At 44.3% G+C, this 22,819-nt stretch overlaps 1 protein-coding gene across 1 annotated transcript in view; it reads right to left on the minus strand.

Annotated features, from left to right (window-relative positions):
- The window catches only part of LOC127693073 (nuclear body protein SP140-like protein), a 38,584-nt gene extending 17,353 nt beyond the window's left edge, over nt 1-21,231 (minus strand). The window contains exons 1-10 of the mRNA XM_052193792.1: nt 20,690-21,231; nt 14,630-14,792; nt 13,579-13,750; nt 11,539-11,622; nt 8,951-9,031; nt 8,514-8,594; nt 3,713-3,811; nt 2,111-2,164; nt 1,613-1,678; nt 754-834 (exon numbers count right to left, since the gene is read on the minus strand). Of these exons, the coding sequence (XP_052049752.1) occupies nt 754-834; nt 1,613-1,678; nt 2,111-2,164; nt 3,713-3,811; nt 8,514-8,594; nt 8,951-9,031; nt 11,539-11,622; nt 13,579-13,750; nt 14,630-14,792; nt 20,690-20,721 (913 nt within the window). The 5' untranslated portion in view covers nt 20,722-21,231. The remainder of the gene's footprint in view (nt 1-753; nt 835-1,612; nt 1,679-2,110; nt 2,165-3,712; nt 3,812-8,513; nt 8,595-8,950; nt 9,032-11,538; nt 11,623-13,578; nt 13,751-14,629; nt 14,793-20,689) is intronic.
- Nucleotides 21,232-22,819: the final 1,588 nt, after the last annotated feature.

Consider the following 22,819-nt stretch of genomic DNA (forward strand, 5'->3'; position numbering starts at 1 on the left):
AGAGAGCATCCTACACTTACAACGTCTTCCACCAGACAAGACATCTGCTCAAGCACCCAGTCATCTCTGCTCTCTTCAATCTCCCCAACCCAATGGCTCCACACCAGTTGCTAGGCCCCACCACATCAGCTGCTAGGGAATAGAGGCAGAGCCCCATGGGAACCCTAAAAAATGGGGTGGTGCCAGCCCTTCTTGCATGTCCTAGTCTGGAGCTTGCCCGGGCTGATGGAGAGGATGTGCTTTAAATTGGAGAAAGCATGAAGGCTCATTCCCTTGCTGTCTGCTCTCTCAGACATGGGCTGCCCGTCTCAAAACTTGGATATCAGGTCAGAAAGGGCTCTTGGTTTCTCCTGTGGAAAACTGCTGCAGAAACGGACCTGGAAAGCTACAGGACCTGTCCAAGGTGAGAAAGAACTCACCAAACGAGGGGAAGAAAAGGACTGAGAGTAGATCAGCTTTCCTCTTCCAAGTTACCAAATCTAGCCATTTAAATAACCTTTACGTAAGAGAAAAGCATCTCCAAAAAAATACAGTTCAACTCAGAGGAAAGGAAGAAACTGGGAGAGATAAATTGATGACATAAATACAATTTACGCCCTTGCTCCTAACAGCTCTACTCTCTAATTGAGAAGTAAGCTGGAGTAGTGTTTTGGGTTTTGCTTTCTTTAGTGTTTAATCTTTAGAGCCGCCCCCTCCCGCCCCCAAAACCTTACCAGAGGAGGGTGAAGGGGAAGACCCACAGAAGCTGCTTACCCCGGATCTTAGCAGAGAGTCCTGGGTTCCTTTTCATCTTCTTCCTCCTGAAAGCTGCCTGGCCAACAGCTATTCTGCCACCTGGGAGGGACACAGGCAGATGCAGAGCTGAGAGAGCGACACGGGGAACCGACGGAGCAGGGCGGGCAGCCTGCTAGGTCAGGGTGCTTCCTGGGCACACTGGATAAGAGCTCACAACAAGGAGCTGTGGTTTTCCAGGCAGAAGTCAGGGTGAAATCACATTCGGTTGTATTCATATGTTGGAAAGAAATCTATTTGTCTACCCATGAAGATGATTGATGGAAGTGTTTTCAAAAACTCAGCCCAAATAATGAGGTTTTTATAACATGCATTCAAAAAAAAATGGATGCAGCCCCCTTTTCTCCTTTTCAAACAAAAATGTACACATCAGCCCACAGCACAGCCAGATCACTGTCAAGAGCATAAGACTCTTAATTGGTGAAATTAATATCAAATTGGATTTCAATGCCAACTTCACAGATCTGATGCAAAATTGATAATCACTTGGAAATGGCATTTAGTTTTTGTTTAGGAAGAAGGAATCCCTTACACCATTACTAAAATCAGATGGCGGGGCTGTGTGTAAACATATATGCACAATATAGGAATAAGATTATAGGAAACATCATCACATAGATATTTGTGATTAAATTGTTCAGAGCATTCTAGAGTCAATTGGAGAGTCTCTCTTTCTCTCTCTCTCTCTCCCTCCCTCCCTCCCTCCTTCTCTTTCTCTCTCTCCCTCCCTCCCTCCGTCTCTCTCTCACAGGCCCCCAAGTGTGCAATGAGCAACACCTTAGTAAATACAACAGCTGTAACAGTCTCTTGGTTTGCTTACGTTTTCTCTGTACACTCACTGGCTTTTTCCATTTTGTTTTTGACCAGTTGTAACCTTTCTTTTTTCCTTCAAATCAAAAAAAAAAAAAAAAAAAGAGAGAACAGAATCAATCATTCAGAGATATAATGTCATTTTCTGGGCCTTATATGAAAGCAGCATTCAGATACTGTTTTCAAACTTGAGATCCTAGAGATGGGGCACAATTCTTAGCAGTTTAGTCATGTGCAGCTTGATGCCAGAATTAAATTTCAGTTCTCCCTGTGTCTTGGGCTGTGGCCTCGGGAGAGCACCTCCCTTTGAGGCTAAGTCATGCTAATTCTAGCTTAATCACACAAGTAGAGAGTGTCCTCGTCATTAAGATAACAGGTTCAAGGGCAAGGAGAACCTCAGGGAGGTCAATGATGGCTACTCCATTATCATACATAATAACAATAATAATTCTGGGATAAGCAACTTTTCAGAAATATAAAAACCATGTGAACGCCACTGTTTCCTTACTTCTCTGTTTCTTGGATTTTCTAGCAGGAATGTTCCTCCGGGTGTCTACTGCTTCTAGAAGACAGTAAATGGCAATGAGGAAAGAAATAATGAACAAAAGAAGTTATAGCCCTCAGGACCATTCACACTGCAGAGGCCTTGCCTACAGCAGTGCTTGGACTGCCATTTCTTTCCTCCCTCTAGTAGAATCTAAGCCCAGTGAACTGACAACTAGGAATCCAAGGAGGGCCTTAGACATTTTTGGCTCTTCCCCCCACCCCAACCCCCCTATGAGACATTTTATACATTAACACATTTTTGTACAAATAAAATGAGAATTTGGTTGGAAGTGTTCTAGGCAAGCCCTCATTGGTTCTTTTAGACACTTAAGGACTTTGGTTGGGAATGCACAATGGATTGAGTCTAGTTGGCCTGAACTCTTTCCTCCTCCGAAGCAGCAGGCTCATACTCGGTAGAGGCCTTTGTCACGGTCCCTGCCAAGCTGCATAGCATAGCAGCTTTATTATCTAGCTGCAAAAGGTTACTCAGCAGCCCTGGGTGGCAGGGAGGAATGGGCGTGATTCAATATCTCAGAGCAGCAGACAAGACAAGTGACGGTTTGAAGAGTTTAATTTTTCGGGTGACCTTGTCCAAGATACCTAACCCTGGGGATATGGAAGCAGAAGATGCTACCTCCTGTAACCAGGCAGGAATCCCAGTGGAGGGATAAGGACACCAACCCACCTATATAAAACTTTCTACCCAAAATTTGGTCTGTCTAAAGAAATGTAGGGATGAAGATGGGGCAGAGACGGCAGGAATGGCCAACCTATTATTGGTCCAACTTGAGATCTATCCCACGAGCAAGAACCAGTCCCTGATACTATTAATGATACTCTGTTATGCTTATACACAGGACCCTAGTATAACTGTCCTCTGAGAGGCTCTACGCAGCAGCTGACTGAAACAGATGCAGATATCTATAGCTAAATATTGAACATAGCTTAGGGACCCTTATGGAAGAGATTAAGGGAAGGATTGAAGGCCCTGAAGGGAGTAGAAACTCCACAGGAAGGCCAACAGTGTGAACTAACCCAGAGCCATGGGAGCTCTCAGAGACTGAGCTGCCAACCAAAGAGCTTAAGAGGGGCTGGACCAGGGCTCCCTGGACAAATGTAGCAGAGGGCTGCCTTGTCTGGCCTCAGGGGTAGATGTGCCTAATCCTGCAGAGATGTGATACACTACAGTGGGGGAATACCCATGGGGGGAGGGCTCCACCCTCTCAGATGCAAAGGAGAGGGGGATGAATGGAAAGACTCTGGGGGAGGGAGACTGGGACTTTGGGTACAGTGTTTGGGATGTGAATGAATGAATGAATGAATGAATGAATTAAAGAAGAGTGCATTTCTTCTACTTCATCTACATGTGACCAACTGACTCCATCTCCTTCCACATGACTCTGTAACAGTTTCTTGCTTCTCTCCAGCTCCCAACAAGAAAACGCAGAGGACTGGATTCTTGGATGGACTGGTCCAGAAGCTACTACTCTATCTGGAGTTGGGTGTTCGTTGGCTGGAGTCATCCCTAACCCCTGACCCCTGGGCAGACTTATCTACTTCTTACCTCCTTGGCTGCTTCCCATCCTTGCTTCCAGGTCTTCTGGCACATATGTTGGGGAACACATGACACAGGTACACTTTTCACTTGTGGGCTGCTGTGCTCCTAGGCCAAAAGTGCGGGTGTACATAGGTTTGTTAACTAATGTTTACTACTGGGGACCAAGCTCAGGGCCTCATTTGTGCAAGGCAAGCAGTCTACCACTGAGCTACACCCTCAGATTTTTGTTTTTATGTTTTATATTTAGACAGGGTGTCACCTAATTTTCCAAGTTGGCCTTGAACTTACTGTACCCCAAGCTAGCCTAGAACGTTGATCTTCGATCGCCCACCCCCAAGGGTGACACATGACCTTTCTGTAAGTTTATTGATCCCACCCCTTCTCTTGTTCCTCAAACATATTTCTACATTCTCTCTCTGTCTTTCAGTTCCTGTTTTTAATTGGTCCTCTCCTGTCTTGCCCCCTTTGTCAGAACTGTATCTGTAGGGTACGGTCATTTTGTCTCTCATAGAACAGCAGGGCAGAAGCAAGCTCTTCCAACCCCTCTCTTGTTTCTGTCGTGATCTAGCACCCTGGATACTTATCCTAACTAGGAAAATTGCTGTACACGGACCCTGGGACAGAGACAATGAAGAACCCCCACTGCTGTCTGACTGCATGGATAGTCTGAACTAAAGAGAAGCTGCTTTCTGGAAAAATAAAAACAACAAAGAAAACTAAGAAACAAACAGAATGCCCGCTCCAGCGATCACAGCCGAGTGCAAACGGAGCTATTCTCTTTCCACATCTACATTATTTCTCATTTCCCACCATTACTTTACTACATGTAGCCGTAAAGAAAGGTTTAACGTTCTTATCTTCCACGAGGAAGAATAAAACTGTTCTTTGAAAACAGTCAAAGATAACCTTTGCTGATTTTACCAATTCCAAACCCTTCCCATTTGGCCACTGACTACAGACAGGGCTCACTAACCATGCATCTGAAATCTACCCAATGAGAAGCAATGATACAAATTTGAAATCTGGCCAATCAGCAGCAGTCACTCTCCAAATGCTTGGATGATTGTTTCACAGTAGCTTGTGCATAACCACTTCTATTTTTGCAAAGTCTGCAGACCCTGAACTAACTGCGTCTCAAAGTTCCAGGTGCAACCAGCTGTGGCCTTTTCTATAGAAGCCATAAGCTCTGAGCACCGTGTCTCCTCCCAACCCTCCAGGCCTTCACTCAACCGGCTTTCAGCTTAGATATGAGAGTGAGAGCCTCCAGCTTCCAAGTATGGCGTCCTCCACGAAGGCTTGCTGGGAGTGTCCTACAGATAGATGCAAATTCTAGACTGCTGTGCACAATTCAGATAGTGTTCCTGAACCACCACGCCAAGGGATTCAGTCTCAACTGGAACTTGTTTCATTATGCTTTTACTTCTGTGTCAGATTAGTTAAAGATGTGTGCAGACATCGACATAAAGAAATTTCTATCTTAATTTGTAGGTACAGCATGTAGCGAATTATTCTGTCTCTGTGTTTATTCTTGCTACATTTAGTCTTGGGAACTTTTAAAAAGCGTTTTTCCTTGTGTCATATGCTGCTGATTCTCCCATCTTTCTGAATATTAGAAGATAACGGAACAAAACAAACAGATGGGCGTGAAGGTCTAACAAGGTCCCGAGCCAAGCCCGCCTCATAGTGGACCTACCAGTCGGGGGACCTACCAGTCGGGGACCAGGGTAGAAAGAAGCTGGGTCCTACTCTACCATAGAACAGTCACAAAGGCGCATGGTGGCTGGCCACTCTGTGAGAATGCGTCCTTTTTCTCACTGTGTGTGTAATCTCGAGTCAACTACTGTCAGGTCATGGATCACATGTGCCCCTTTCAGCCTCTGCTTCTCTTGAGAGTCCTGTAATGCACGCATGGCAACACACTGTTCACACTTAGAACCCCACATCCTTCTTCCATTTGCCTTGGGGTTGCTCTCACAAAGCCAGTCTCCCACGCAGAACCTGCAGTTCCTCCTTGTGCTCTCATAATGATTCTGAGTCTTGCATCTAATTTAACTAATGATTCCACTCCACAGTGGCATGGGGGGCGTCACATGTTTGTCAAGTAGCTCTATGAAACAAGAGAGGAGGCTCTCCAGTGTTTCCATGTCCCTGGGATTTGTCATTCTAGACCATTCTTTGGGGAATGTTGCTTTCTTTGACAAAACCCCTCGACCTTGAAGTTGAGATCTGTCTACAGATGGAACTGCCAGATTATGTGAACACAGATGTGTTTCAGAGGTCCTGAAAGGTCCATCTGTGCTTGTCTCTATAATCAATTGGTCTCAGCCACCAGGACCTGCCTAGGTGTGATGAAAGCCCTTGTCCCTTCCCTGAAGTGCCTGGCCTAATCACAGTAGCTTCTCTGTCTCTCCTAAACTCATTACCTTAGTACTTTCATGTTCTATTTTTGCTTGATGACCCATGTAATATCACTTGCTTGAGAAGACCAGCGGCTCATCTAGGCATTTATTTTCTATGGGGTGTCAAACTCTAAAGTGCCACTGGGGATTTCAACCCCATCTAGGGCGGGCCCCACACTCAGGAGTAGTTGACCACATAAACTTTGTGGGCTGCAGGCTTCTCTTGTTTTGGTATTTTTTTTTTTTGTACTTTTGGTTTGTTTGTTTTGATTTTTAAGAGAGAGCAAGAGACTCACAAATACAAGAGAGAGAAAATTTGGAGACGATCTGGGATGGGTTGGTGATAGGAAAACAATACTTTCAAAAGCCACTGTCTAACATTAAATTAAGGCAATAATTTATTAAAATATTATAACTTCCCTTTTCACTCCCTATCCACAGACATAATTCTCTCAAACCATTGATCTATAACCCTTATTTAATGAAGTAGGCTTAGGAGGTTGGAGTCAGTGTCCTCTTACAGAAAAGACATTTTCAATATAGACATTGTCTCTCTTGTAAGCTTCAAATGATGAACTTCCCGAAGGAGAAACCAAGAATGGAAAGTCCCTGTACTGGAGCTAGGGAGATGGCTCAGCAGGGAAGAGCTCGTACTGATCTTCCTGAGAACCGTAGTTCCGTTCCCAGCACCAGTATCAGATGGATCACGACCACCTGAAACTCTACTGGCCTCTCAGGGTTATCACACCCTCTCCTGGCCTCTAGTAGTTCCTCATATGCACATGCACAAACCACACTTAGACACACATGCATACTCAGAATTAAAAACAAATCTTTAAAGGTTCCTATACTCCTAAGGAAATGCATTGTTCTTTGATTATATAAAGAAGCAGCAACCATAATAATCCTAGTTAATCATTGAGCTCAAAGGCCAGCATGTGGACTTGTACACGCCAACCAACAATTTGTATAGTTGTGCTTCTGGGCAGACACCAATCAGGACAGCCACACTCTCTTTGCCCACTAGAAATCAACCAGGACCCCCTCACCCATAGCCACTCATGAAGCTTCACAATTTGGCTCAGTTTAATGCTTGCACAATATACCCTTCAAAGAGAATGGGACTCACAAACAGCTAGCTCTTCCTGAGTTTAAAACAACTTGGTTAGTACCAGCTGAAAATGGTCTTTGTGCCTTTCGGTAACATTGGATTTTCTCTCCCTGCCATCTTCTGTCTTCTTCATCATCTGTCTTTTCCTCTGCAGTACGCACTACATTTTACATTGCCTCTATGTTAATATTGCCTAGCTCTATTCTTCTGGGGCTCCCCTATCCTATGTAATACCACATGCACATGCTTTCTCATTCTATGTGATTATTTTTTTCTTCTCTCCTTAAGCATTTCTATTTGCTAAATAAAACCTCTTTACACTGGGCCCTTGCAGGATCCATTGAGTATCAAAAGACCTTGAGCTTCCACATTGGGTTCAGATCATAAGAACCTAAGCACCTGTCTCAGAGAACAGAGAGCCCATGCTGAAACATCTGGAAACTTGACCTCTGATCTTGTCCTTTTTATGTTCTGAAACATGCCAGCATCGTATTCACTTCTATGTATCTAGAGTCTTAAATTTGTAGGAATTTCCCCTAACAAAGTCTTAATAGTTTTAGGGATGAAGAGATGACATATGTATCAAAGAATGTGTGAAAGTATATGGTCCAGAGAATACAAAGTATATGGGCAAAATAGCTTTGGGTTTTATTGAATTATATCAAACAAGTAATAAAATAGTTCCTCTTTAAGCATTTTTCACAGGTTTGTGGAAAAAATAAGAAAAATGATTAATCAGCATAGGAATGCTACATGACTTGGTTTCCATGGAGATCAAGAAATTAGGACAAGAAATTTTCCTATGATGTCTTTTTTTTTTTTTTTTTTTTTTTTGGATTTGTTCTTTTCAAGACAGGGTTTCTCTGTATAGCCCTGGCTGTCCTGGAACTCACTCTGTACACCAGGCTGGCCTGGAACTCAGAAATCTGCCTGCCTCTGCCTCCCAGAGTGCTGGGATTACAGGTGTGCCACCACCGCCCGGCTCCTTTCCTATGGTTTCAATATATTACTGCCTTAGTGACTGTGAAAAGACAAAAGCAAAGAGTGTTCTTCCACCCACTAGATTCATACAAAAGTGACCTGTGAGCACCTAACAAATGATATTCTCTCATGGTATTTTTCAAGACATTTTACCACTCTGAAATTACCCAGAATGCCACAGGCAAGTAAAAGAACAGTAGCCAGCACATGACCCTCTCTTCATGGTGATATGCACACAAAGCAAACACAGCAGGAAGCCCCAGATCAGAATTCAGTCTCCACCACCTGCAGACCACACAGTGCTCCCCTCGCTCACCTGCTTCATGTCTCAGGGATGAGGACAGGTCGTCCTGGGGCTCTCGGCCATCACACATTTGTTCCCCAGAACTACTTCCATCTGTAGGAAACAATGACTCAATTGACTCAGAATGGCCAAGGAAAATGGCCATAGGGAGCTGCCTCTGACAAGTAGAAAGTTATAAGGGGGCTTAGGGTCCCCTGCAGTGCATGGCTATGTTTGGAGACTCTGAAGTAGAGGCTGGCATGGCTCCTTGTCTGTCACCACAAACAGAGGATTGGTCTCCCATCTATTCCCTCCTTACACATCTCATTCCCCATTATTTTGATTCTTCATGCTATCTCTGATTTCTTCTCTGTGCATATGTCAAGAATAGGGTAGGATGGGAAAAGCGGAGGGGGGGTCTTTTTCTCTGGCCGTCTCAATAGCTGAATGGCAAGTGAAGGCTCACTTACCTCCTCCATTGCATTGTGGAAGGCTGGGCACCTCCTCTGCTTGCTTATCATTCGTATTGGAATTTCCAGGACTACTGGATGCTGAAGAGAAACAAGGAGTCAATAAACCATACAGAGTGACCAGATGATACCTCAGTGCTCAAGTGGAACCAGGAAGTTCAGGGGATATAAGAAATCAGGAGTACAAGGAATCCAAATGACAACATTGACTGTGACACAAATAGCCACCCAACCAAGACACTGTCCTTCCCCAAAACTAATACCTCAACATGAATAAAGGACTCACATATTCTACCTATAAGCATTAGGTTGTTCCAAACAGCAATCACAAATATTTCTCCCTGTTTCCCACAACAGGTAATGGATCAAAGAAGAACCAAGAAATCAAAGTAAGAAAATTTCGCACACTGTTATCTACAAGGACAGAGAGGCAGACAGGAAGTTGCAATCTTCAGGGAGGAAAGGACTCAATGCCCCTGATACCAAGAAGCTGTAGAACTCATGGAGAGAGTAGGTTTTGCCAACTGTATTTCTCTGAGTGTCTGGTTGAGTTGGGGAGAGTAAGTTTGATGGAGCAAGATGGAATGAGAAAAGGTATTTGAGATCAAGGGCCATTTTATTTATTGATTGATTTTTTTGTCTTAAGATGAAATAAGAGATCTGATTTGTAGGTGTGAAAAGATGGCTCAGTGGTTAAGAGCACTTTTTGCTCTTTGAGGGGATCCAGAGTCAATTCCCAGCACCACATGGCAGCTCACAACTCTCTGCAATTCCAGTTCCCAGGTATGTGGTGTATATTTATACATGCAAGCAAAACCGTTATATATGTATAATAAATAAAATGTATATTATGTAATAAATTATATATGTATATATATACATATACAATGAATTAAATCTGATTTGCCTTTTCTGTTGGAAAAATGGACAGATGTAGTAAGTGAAAGACTGTTTTACATTAGGGAGGGGCAGTCAGTAACAGCCATGCTTCAGAATGGAGAAGTCGTCCCATGCTGAAACAGAGACACCAGTACAGGAAGCATGTCCTATGTATTACAGCTATCATATGGAACTTGCCAGCGCCTCGCCCTGAAGTTCTTGAAGCATCCAGATGGAGAAAGCTGTGGAGGAGCTGCATGAAGATAGCCAGGCCTGCAGATGAGGAAGCTAACAGGCAAGTGTGGAGGCTCATGGTTGGGGGTCACTAACTTACAAATGGGAGCCTGTAAGACTGCCTGGGAAAGACTGGTTGCCCTCTCCTCCATTTTTCTATGCCATTTTGAAAGGTAGGGACACCACAATCTGAAAACTCACAGCTCATGTGTTCACCTTAGGCCAGAAATTGGTTGCAGCTCCTACCTCAGTCCCTCCAAAGTTTCAAACATTTCCTTGCTTCCCAGAAGATAAGTTTTGCCCTCAACTGAATTAAAATGTTGTTGTTGTTGATACATTCATTTTGGGGTGTGAGAGTCTCTCACATACCATGACACATACAGAGAGGTCAGCAGACAACTTATAGGAATCAGCCCTCTCCTGTAGAGATGTGAGCTCCAGGGAGCAAACTCAGGTTAACAGGCTTGGCAGCAAGTGTCATTTAACGGGACTCCTACTGGTTTTTAATTCAGTCTTCATTTCTTCTCTGTGTGTAGGGCTGATAATTCCTCTATGATATCTATAAGCAGCTCTGCTTTATATAATTTTCTCCACATTTTAAACAGTGTATCTCGTGTTGTAAGTGAGCCTAGACCTTTTCTCTTGTTGGATTCATTTCCCCAGCTCAGTCTGTTGTCTTTAGTGAGCTTGCTGTTTCTCATTTTTCTGACAAAATTGAATTCAAACTTTTCCTCTCCTCCCTTTCTGTATGTTCTGCTCATCATCCTTTCAAATCATAAAAGTCTCTGTTCACTGAGGATGCAGAGGACATTCCCTTCCCAAATCCTCCTCAAAAGTCTTTCCCAGGAGTTTTCTCTGTTTCTGTTTTTTTTTTTCCACCATATCCACACCCCTGGCCCAACCACGGAAAGTACCTGAAGGAGACCAGTGCTCCTCAGTATGTACCCCAAACAGTGACAGAGGACTCCATGTCTAGTTAGGTGAAACATTGTCACTCATAATTCAAGATCCTTGGCTGCATCTAGAGTTCTCAGCTTCCCTCTCTTGGTGTGTGGTCTATACTCAAGACAGATCTCAAACAGCTTGATGTGAAGCTTTTATACTGCTTGTGTCTCCTGAGAAAATCCAAGTATTGAACATAATCTAGCCATCTACAGAGAAGATCAGGAGGAGTGAAATGAATGGGTGGTTGGATGGATGAACAGATGGATGGATAGATGGATGGATGGATAGATGGTTGAGTGTGTGAATGGATGTATAGTTGTTGGATGGATGAGTGGATGGATAGATGACTGATGGATGGGTATAAATAGTTGGATATATTGGTAGACATATGGATGGCTACATGCTTGTGTGTGTGTGTGTGTGTGTGTGTGTGTGTGTGTGTGTGTGTGTGTTGGGAATGGTCATGAGAGAAGGACTAAGGCAGGAAAATAGCATCAGTGATTTAATTAGTGTTCTAAAAACATAATCACCTTCCACAACGACTGATGGCAGTCTGGGCCTCTCTTCAACATCTCTTCCATTCATCCTCTGAGGAGTCCTCTGATTGTCAGAAACTGAGGAGAGGCAAGACAATGACCAAATCAGACAGTGATAGAGCAGAGACGTCCAAGTGCTCTCTCTGGGCTCTGGTGCCCAACACGCAGGTGGGTTCTTCACCTCATCTGAGATGCTCGCCCCCACCCACCCAGAGCTTTGCTGTGTCCATTTCCTTTCTGCTCACCCCATTCCTCTCTTCTCATCTTTTGTCCCCAGTGCCCTTCTTCTATGACATAAAGTATTGTGGATGACACAGAGTTCGTCCTTCTAAATGTGTAAGCTTGTGGAGATACATGACATGATTTGCAGAAACTTTATGAATAGCCGTTCAGTGTAAAAACAAGATTTTGTGAGGGTACCGTTGGCTTTCTCAAGGCTTGAGTGGGTGCGGAACCTCAGCGCTCAGCTGCTGTTGCTCTGGGAAGCAGGTAACATGAAGTTGACATGATCAGGGAGAAGGGAAAGAAAGCTATTGGGGATTTCAACTGTGAGCCGAGCTGCACCTCAGCTACACATCCGCATGCACACTGGACTCTGGTGTTTCTGTGCAGCCTGCTAACCCTCCCTGTACAGACAGACAGGCAGTGCGGATGCTTACGTCATGGTTTATATCTCTTCAAAATGATCAGAGGAGGATGAAGACCAATTTCGACTTAAAGTAAAGACAGAAGATGTTTCCAAGTGACACAGCTATGACAGGAAAGGCAGGGGGCTTCTGTAGGGGAAAGGGAGGAAGAGAGACAGGAGTGAAGAAGTGAGGAAGGAAGAAGGAAGGAAGGAAGGAAGGAAGGAAGGAAGGAAGGAAGGAAGGAAGGAAGGAAGGAAGGAAAGAAGAAAGGAAGGAAGGAATGAAGGGGGAAGGAGGGAGGGGCTTCTGTAAGGGAAAGGAAGGCTTAGAGAGACAGAAGTGAAGGAGGGAGGGAGAGTGAGAGAGGGAAAGGAGGGAGAGGGGAGGGCGAGAGAGAAGGAAGAGAGGGAAGGAGAGAGAGGGAAGAGAAAAAGGGAGGCAGGGAGGGAGGGAGAAAGAGGGAGGGGGAGGGAAAGAAGGAGGAAAGCTACTATTTTTCAAGGATAAAAAAAAGAAGAAGAAATAGAGGAATGGAGAAAGAAATAAAGAGACCCTGCTTGAACTGAGTCAGGGAAGTCGGTCTGGTTACAGTGAAGCACAGCCCTGAAGAGGAAGCAGTACTTCTCCAGGCAGGATGAGTAAGGAGAAACTGAAGAACTACATTCTGCCAGCAACACAGGAAGTGGCTTGGCCCTTGGGTGGCAAGCGAGGAGTGAAACACCAGCTCTTAACCCTCAGGGCTGCATTTGAAGATGATCAAGCAAGACGAACAGGAGCCATACCCAAATCCTGCAGAAACAAGTCTTCACAAGAACTGATGAGCAGAACCTTCTGCAAGGGAGAATCCCCAGAGGTAGGGAGCAGGGAAGCTGGAGCAGGGAAGGGAGTCAGTGGGAACAGAGGCTGGTCTCTGCCCAGGGCCTGTGACTCCATGTTCATGCTGCCTGCCAGCACCTTGGTTCTAAAAGGCCACCCTGTTCTCACACTCTCTGCTGACAATGGTGCCCTCTCAGTGTCTGGGCCCAACCTGGGCTCCCCTTGTGATTTCTCTCCTCTTCAAAGAAGGAAACTAAAGTAGGACTCCGCTGAACGATACATTTGGCATTTTTACCATTGCAAATGTCTGCAAGCATCAGAGAGAGCTGGTTCCTGTCTAAGGAAACTGATCCTTCATGCTGTGTTTTATAGCAAGGCTGAGCGGTGATCTCTGTGTTACTTGGCCTATGTGTGAGCTCCTGACTACACGAGCCATTTGTCCTTCCTATATCCCCCCTGAGCTTGGCAGGACATACTCTCTCATTAAGTTATATGTCAACTATCAATGAAAAAAAATGAATGGATGGATGGATGAATAAGTGAATGAAATTGTCTTTCATTCCCCGAAGCAGGTGAGAGCTATAGTTACCATTTAGGAAGAAGTGTTTTAGAGTCTCCTTTAAGTCGGGGTAGGCCTTCAGGTGCGGTTTGCTGAATATCACTTTCAGAAGTTCCCGGCTAAACTTCTTCTGTACCTCAGTCAGGATGTCATACACCACTATGTCCACCGGGACCAGGTTCTTACATGTTTCTCGACATTCCTTAAAATATTGAATGCAGAATTATGTCACGATGGATTGATGGGTTACACGAGACTTAGATTGGTTAGAATGGTTCAAGTACCATTTCTTTTCTTGTAAACTGTCTGAGGTTTGCAAATGCCGAGATGACGTCTTACATGTCCTCTGTACTAACGGACCCTTGCTCATCTGGAAGCAGCTCTGATGGTGACAAACAGTAGACAGGGAAGAGAAGGTTTGAAGAATAATCAAATGATATGTCTGTAAGAGCCAGGCCCTAACAGCCCATGAGTGGCAGCCTTGGGGACCAGACAATTAACTCCCCAAAGACTGAGCTGCTCTGAAGGACTTGAGGTAACCAAGTGAGCATCCTAAACACAGGGCAAAGAGAATGCATACAGAAGAGAAGGTCTTTGTTATCACCAGGAGATCCTATCTCATTTACCTTTACCTCATTCTAGGGTTTCAGAGTTACCTGAAGAACCAGGAACAACTTGAAGATAGAGAAGCAAACAGGACTCCCCAAATTCTGTCCTCATATGACACAACTGCCTCAGGCTCTGGGATTTGGAATAAGTAGGCTTTGTAAGGCAGCGCTGCTTAGATGTATCTACATGCATCCTAGTTTCTGTAGTTACATTGCACAAGTGACCCTGGGATGCTCTGCTCACTGGAGCATTCTTCCTTACTATCCATCACTGTTGCCATGCGCCTCAGCCTCAGCTACTGCAGAGGTGGGTGTAAATGTGACGTCTCCCTCTCCAGTTGCCTTCTGACTTACAAAGGTCAAGTCCCCTCCTCCCTGAAGGCGCTTCAGCCTGTTGGCTGCGCCCAGAGGTACAGCATGAGACAGAACGGGGCAGGCTTGCTGTCAGGACTGAGTTCACTCCCCACACTCACCTGAAACCTCTGCTCCGAGATGAAGTCTCGGTCTCGAAGGCTCATGAGGAAAGGAAATGGCTTGGTGATGGCGCTTGCTATCTCCACCTTGTTTTCTTTGAAGTGCTTAAACAAGAGCTGATAGTCAGCTGACTCTTCTTCATTCTGGTCCTCTAGGATTGTCCTAAAGGATAGATTCCATGCAGAAGTAGATATTGGTTTACAAGATGCCACCAATGACTGGATAATTTCTGACATGAAGACTGGACCACTGATGTAAAATTTTAAAAAATTAAGCATCTAATATAGTGATGCACATTGTGATGCTTTGGATTCAGTTTGTTTGGGACAGGGTATCATCTGTATGTCTAGCTTGCCTGGAAGATACTATGTAGACAAAGCTATCCTCACACAGAGATTTCACCTGCCTCTGCCTTCTGAGTGCTCAGATTCAAATCATGTTCCATCACATCCAATAATTAGTTTTAATTGTCAACCTGGCACATTCTATAATCATCTTGGATTGTGTGAGTCTTAATAAAGGATTGTCTAGATTTGTGTGGTCTATGGGTACATCTTTCCAGGGTTGTCCTCATTATGCTAGTTGATATGGAAAGATCTAGTCCACTGTGGGCAGCACCAATCCCTAGGTAGGGCATTCTGGGTGGCATGAAGCTTAGGGAGCAGGCTGAGCACTGACAGTCACACTTGCATTCACTGCTCTCTGCTCTTGACTGTGGACATGACCAATTGCTACAAGTTCCTGCCTAGACTTCCCTGCAGTGAAGGCTTGTAACCTAGACCTGTGGGCTAAGAAGTTCTTTCTCCCCTAAGTTGCTTTGTGTCAGGGTATGTTATCACAGCAACAGAAATGAAACTGAAACACAGTCTACAGACCTCTGGGTAAATAGAATTGACAAACAAACAAACAAACAAACAAAGCAGACCCTCTTCTTTCAGTTCATTTGTAAAAGGCAAAGCAGTTGACCGAGGACTTCTTCTCTCCTCCTGGTTCCCCATCTCTTGCAGTAATGGGGTCTCTCTGGCAGCTTAGAGCCAGCGCTTATTAACCACACTGTTCTCTGCTATACTGTCTGACATCCCAGGTGGCCAGTTCTCTCTGCCCAAAGACAGTGTTTAGGGAGTGGATCCTCTGGGAAAGAAAGGCCCAGAAGTCCAACGAGACAAGGGAGTGTTTGTTCATGTAATTGGCTCCATTCTGAGTGGCAAATGGAAACAGACTATGAAGTATAGTTAGTTCTATGACAGAAGTGAGAAATCTGGGCATGGTCCAATGCCTGTGGCCACAGCATCCTACCTTCATGGCCGACATAGTTACTTCCTCTTTTTAATTTTACCTAGTGTTAGTACTGTTATAGTATCTGCACATGTAGAGGTCTGAGAAGAACATTGTGGAGTTGGTTCTCTCTTTTCTCTCTTGTATGGGTTCTGGGCATCAAACTCAGGTCCTGGTGCCTGGTCAGGACCTTTATCCACGGAGGCATCTTGTTGGCCCTTACCTAGTGACTTCAAGGTTTGCCTGGGCTATACAGTGAAACCTTGATTCAAATAATGGAGAAATAAATTAATTTCTAATACAAAAAAGGGTAAGGAGGGATGGTGAGAAGGCTCAATGGACAAATGTCTTTGCCTTATAGTTTAATAGCCTGAGTTCAATCCTGGGACCCACAGTGTAGGAGAGAACAAATTCCTGCAAGAAGGGGAGGGGATGGGCAAAAATACAGTAAGTATGAAGATGCCGTGCTGAGACCCATCATTTTGTATGCTAACCTAAATAATTAATTCACAAAAAAATTAAATCAGATAAATTAGGGCACATGTTTGACTTTCATTTATTTTAAATTTTTATATATATGAATACTATATTTACATCTTTTCCCTTGCTCCCTTTCCTCTTACTCCCCTCATGCCTTCCTTTCCCAATTTCTCTCAAAATCATCTTTAATTATTGTTACATAAATATATATATATATATACACACACATAGACACACACACACATATATAAACATACATATATACATACGAACATACATGCATACATGCATACATACAACCTGCTGAGTTCATTTAGTGTTGCCCCCCATGCATATGTATTTAGGGCTGACCACTAGACACTGGGCAACCTAACAGAGGGTTCATTCCTAGAGAACACTGGTTGATTTTCTCTTTCTTAACAGTCATTAATTGCCTATAGCAGCTCTTCCTTTAGCGGTGGAGCCTGGTGGGTTTCTTCCTCTAGGGGTGGAGCCTAGCGGGATTTCTCCCATCCACATCAGCGCATCACCTGCTGCTGACATTGAAGAAGCATCTTTTTTTTAAGCACTTAAAAATGCCACCACCTACATGCTAAATACTTGAGAATGGTGCCTCTCAGGGTGTAGCCTGAGGAACTCTGACACTACTCAAGACTCTTTCAGATGCCAACGAGTACAAATTATTTTCAGAACAATCCTGAAATACCATTTGCCCCTTTTTTCTTTCCTCCTTTCAAAAGTGTTTGGGGGTAGTCACAGATGCCCATGGGCTGTGGCATCGAAGCAGACTGAACTCAGAGGTAAACAGGGCAGTCTGTGATTTCAACCAAGCAGGAGAGTAAGGACATTTGTAAGAAGGTAAAGCAAGACTGTATCTTCCCCTTTAATTTTATTTTAGAAAATATTTTTATTTTCCATTAGGACGCAGCACTTGTGATAATGATGAATTCATTGCTACTACTTTTAATAGATAAATATTCTAAGTGCCTAAAGCTGTAACTTATAATTAATGGTAAATCTCATTAAATTTAACATCAAAAGATAGCCTTTGGGGTCTCCATAATTTTTTAAAAGGGGCGTATTTTAAAAGGAGCACACCTTTAATCACTTCGGAGGCAAGAGGCAAAGGCAGGAGGATCTCCACGAACTCAAGGCCAACCTGGTCTATATAACAAGTTCCAGGCTAATCAGGACCACACAACAAACAAGCACAAAGAATAACAAAATTATCTGATACCCAAAAAAACAAAAAACAACAACAACAACAAAAAAAAAAAACCTTGAGAGGTTCTTTTTAAAAGAACCTAAAATTTATATGTAATAATATTTAAAAAAAAACTATACAATAATTTTTATCTTAAACTTAAGGAGGCTGTCTCTGGATATGTGTTTGCTCATCCCTACATTCCTGGAGCACATCCGGGCAAGGAGTCCAGTTGCTCTCCCCTTATTCTTTGAGATGGGGTCTTTCACTGAACCCGAATATCATTAATTCAGCCAGATTAGCTGGCCAGTCATCCCCAAGGATCCAACTGTCTACATTTCCCTAATTCCCGAGTTAAAAATCACACAACACTACATCCACGTTTCACGTGGGTTCTAGGGATCTGAGCTGAGCTCCCCATAAAACCTGAGTTGGAACTAAATTATCTCACAGACGGTAAATTCAAATACTGCAGTTTCACATTTGATGCTCTAACCCAACTAGAAAATGCAACAAATTAATCAGAAATACAAAAATGCCAAGGTATCAAAACTAAACTTCAAATGCCACAACAGTGAATGGTGAACATGCGCACACGCAAGTGCAAGTTCACACACACATACATACACACACACACTGTTTAGAAAAAAACAGAGACATAAGATATGAAAGTTTCTCCCAAAATCATTCTCAAGAGGATCCCCAGAATCGATCCCCAATACTGCAAAAAAAGAAAAACAAAATGAGACAAAAAAAATCAATAAAGGAATTCAAGAAAAAAAGAATCATAAAATGTTTTTACTAAAACCAAAAGGGCATAAAAAGAAAGGAAAGCCAAAAAAAAAAAAAGAGTAAACTGAAAATATTTATAAACACGGTAGGTGTTTCTCTGTGTTCATAATCAGTCGAAATGTGAATGATTTAATAATAACACAATTATAAAACAGAGTACATTTGAAAACTGCAACTGGTGGTGGCACACGCCTGTAATCCCAGCACTCTGGGAGGCAGAGGCAGGCGGATTTCCGAGTTCAAGGCCAGCCTGGTCAACAGAGTGAGTTCCAGGACAGCCAGGGCTACACAGAGAAACCCTGTCTAGAAAAAAACAAATCCAAAAAAACCAAAAAAAAAAAAAAGAAAAAAAGAAGGAAAGAAGGAAGGAAGGAAGGAAGGAAGGAAGGAAGGAAGGAAGGAAGGAAGGAAGGAAGGAAGGAAGGAAGGAAAGAAAACTGCAACTAACGTAAATAAAAGAGGGTCTGGGGGGATGTCACAGCTGATACAGGCCCTGCCACCAAGTCTGCGGACACAGGCTTGTTCCCCCAAGACCCACGAGGTAGAAGGAGAGAACCGATTGTCCTCTGACCTCAACAGACACACTGCGGCCCTTGCACACATACAATAAATGAATGTAATTAAAAAAAAAAAAAACTATGGGGGAAGACAGGCAAAAGTGTGGCCCTTGCTCTACACTAAAAAGCACTGAAGCCTAAAAAAATATATATATATTAAATCTGAGACACAGCAAGGGCAGTGCCTAGGGGGAAGCATATAGCTTTGTATATGTCAGAAGGTAAGAGGCGTAAATGAACAATCTTATGAGGAGCAGTTTCATGCCAATGAAAACAAATATTCAATGAAATTAAAGCAGATATCCATAAAATTAAAAGAAGTGAGCGTTATGCTCACATCAAAAACTACTCCTTTGGAAAGATCAATATGTTATTAAATCTCTAGTCAGGCTAGGGAAGGAAAGATAGAAACACGCTATGAATTCCACAGACAGTGAAGGGATAACAAAGATTATTATTAATACAGCCATCCCTACACCCGTCGAACTGATAACCACAACAAAAATGTCTTCAAAGACAGAAACTGCAAACACTCACACTCTTGAGAGGCAGATCACGTCAACTGGCTTAGGTGAAGACACTGAGCCGGTGATTAACCACCCTACTCAGTCCCAAAAGACACAGCATGTTGTTGGTGTCACTAGTGGACTTGACCAAATGTCACAGGAGAAGTGATGCTTTCTTAGGACATCTGCAGGACCAGAAGAAGCAGGTCCAACAGAGCCCCTGTTGGAGGACACTAGCTCCATACACCTGTGCATCTCTGCCTCATCTTTTCTATTTTTATTTTGAATTCTGTATGTATGTGTTTGTCTCAGTGTGTTCCCTGCATGTCAGGACAGTGCCTGTGGAAGGCAGAAGAGGGTGTCTGATCTGGAGTTGGCATTGGAGGTAACTGGAAGCCCTAGAATAGGTGTTGGGGACCCAACCCATGCCCACTACTAGGGCAGTATGAGTGCTAAACCAGAGCCATCTCTCCTATCCTGTGCGTGTGTGTGTGTGTGTGTGTGTGTGTGTGTGTGTGTGTGTGTGTCTGTGTGTGTCTGTGTGTGTCTGTGTGTGTGTGTGTGTGAGAGAGAGAGAGAGAGAGAAAGAGAGAGAGAGAGAGAGAGAGAGAGAGAGAGAGAGAGAGAGAGAGAGAGAGAGAGAGAGAGAGAGAATTTGCATCCATTTCTAAGCAGCTCTGTAACCAGCAGGAATAAAAAGGGTTAAAAGCAACACCCACTCCCCCACCTGCTCAGTTTTCACTCCCCTCCAAACCTCCACCCTACCACCACCACCCCACCCTGAGCCAGGAAACTCAGGACCTGTCCTAGGTCGGACTTGTGGGCTCAGGCAGAGCTGTCCTCATCCACAAGACTGGGGAGATGAATCAGCAACGGACAGGATCAGGTTTGAACTTATCCTAAATGATCTTTCGTGGACGGAACTGTCCTTTAGAGTGAGGGTTAGAAAGGGAAGAGAGGTCAGAAGTCCCAATGAACCAGCCACTCCTACAGGAGCTCCCAGGAATTTCCACGCAGCACCAGACAAGCTAGGAAGGAGCTTGAAGTGGAGTGAGTTGGGGTGACCAGAGGACTCTCTCTAGCAGCTCGCCTTCTGCGGTGAAGGCTGCTTTGCCGGGTTCTTCATTTCCTATGAGCTCACTGTCTCAAATATCTGTGGGCCTTGAACCCAGCCTGGGCGGCCCTAGTAACACATTTATACACGGAGCTTAGCAGAGACGAGGGACAAGAGAGACTGGGACTTACCTGCTGTGGAGTACGTTGTCTCCTCCTGCCATCTCTACACAGACCGTCCAAGGGACCCTGAACTTGGCTCAGGGCAGACCGAACCCCCTCTGAGTCTCTGGGAAGCCCAAAGAGAACTCTTTTCAGGGGCCTCCAAAGAGGAGAAAAAGGAAAGTGAAATTGCTCAGCTATGAGGTCACTGCACTAACGCACTGCCCCCCCCCCGCCCCCAGTCTCTGCCCCAGTGGGGAGGAGCCAAGACAGCCCAAGTCCCCAGAAACCTGGGACCCCTGCTGCCTGCCCTCCAAGGAAAGGAGGTGGAAGGGTCTGTTTCAGCGAAGGGTTCAGAGCTGTCTAAGGCCAGCTGGTTGGTTAGGATAGGAAGGAAGTGGCTCCTAGGCCCTAAGTGGGGGGCGGTGCCCGGAAGGACCAGGAAGAGTCAGATTGTCTGCAGTCTCTCAGACCTGTGGCTGTCCTGGCACCCTAGTGAATCAGAACCAGAGGAGCTGGGACCCCATAACTAAGCCACAGAGTAAGAAAAGTCAGAAGGTGTGGCTTCGTAACCTGTTCGGAGCTTCTGAAGATAGCTAGAGTAAGAGACCGCCCCCAACCCCGCCCACACACCTCCACCAACCAAAGGCCAGTGCAGAGAATCCAGGCAGAGCAGTTTGCTTAGACTTGACAGCGAGGTAACACCGGGCTTCAGCGATTTCCCCACGGTCTTGAGAACAAGTGGCATCTCATAGAATTAGAAAGAGGGTCACAGCTGAGGCTATAGCCAGTCAGGGACAGTACAGTTTTGAAGAATGGGTGCCTTACATTTATTCTGCACAACTGTTCACTTATCCAGAACGCTCATTCTCGTTCTGTAAGTTAGAAAGCCAGCTTGAAGTGGAAAGGTAAAGAAACAGGAGTAAAAATACAAATAAAACAAAAACAACAAACGGAAGCCTGGAAATACAGGCAAAACAGAATCAGAGACAAGGTGGCTAGAGACAGGGCGTGTCCAGGGCTCAGACCTCTGCTAAAGAGGAACAAATTACCGACCTGCAGCAACAGGTCCCAAGAGTGCAGTGATGCAAACGAAGCCATACACCAAAAAAAGTGCATTTAATGTCCTCATTTATATGACATTTCCGCACCGGCCAAGCGTAGCTGTGTAACTGATGATCCGTGATTCCCTGAGGCTGGAATCAGGAAGGGGATTTCTGCCAAGAACAGGGAGACTTTAGGGGAGCAGAGAACGTGGCTTGTGTGATCACTGTGGCATGATTATATTTGGTAAAATTCACCAAAATCATCACTTTAGATGAAAGTATTTTACATACCTATAAAACTGTGCTTAAAAAAAAAAACTGTGCTAAAACGTATCATTCTAATAGACTCTCACTTGCTGTGAATTACCAGGTGAGGTTTTACCATCATTACTATATTCTTAGTATGCGCAGCTCCAAATAAAATCTTTGCCCTATTCATATTTGTCTAATGTAATGATTTTTCTTGTTTTAAAATTTTCTTGAGGGTGGGGTAATTTTCTGGCACACAAGAATGCTTGTGATTCTTATGTGGGTATGTGCACACACGTACACACACACACACACACAATATTAACTGGACTTGCCTTGTTTCCTACCTCCCTCAGTCCCCATCCCTGGGACACTCTGGGACAAGCCTACTGTTCTGCCTGTACTTGGCTGCAAATTCTACTATTGGTGTACAACACCACAGGAAGTACAGAGAAGCTCTGTCCTGTGTGGGCTAGCCTTGGTTCAAATCTAAAGCTCCAGAGGCCTCAGGAGGTCTTGGGTGAGGTGGGGGTATCTCATAGATCAAATACACTTGGGAAATATTAGACAGGGTTACACAGAACTCTTCTTAGTTGAAGACTTCTCAGAGACCCTAGCCCAGGCTCATTAGAGAGTCACCTGGCTGCTTTTTGTTTTATTTAAATTTTCTCATGTGGCAACCCTGATGAATTCAAGATACTTCAAAGATGCCAGCTCTGGTGGTGGTGGTGGTGGTGGTGGTGGTGGTGGTGGTGGTGGTGGTGGTGGTTAATTTAATAATTTCTAGCAAATTTGTTCAGGATAGCCTTAATCCCAATCCAGTTTGAAAACATTTCATTCCTCTAAAAGGTTACAATGAGCTCAC

Source organism: Apodemus sylvaticus, chromosome 9 (assembly GCF_947179515.1).
Source record: "Apodemus sylvaticus chromosome 9, mApoSyl1.1, whole genome shotgun sequence".
In the NCBI taxonomy this organism is placed as follows: domain Eukaryota; kingdom Metazoa; phylum Chordata; class Mammalia; order Rodentia; family Muridae; genus Apodemus; species Apodemus sylvaticus.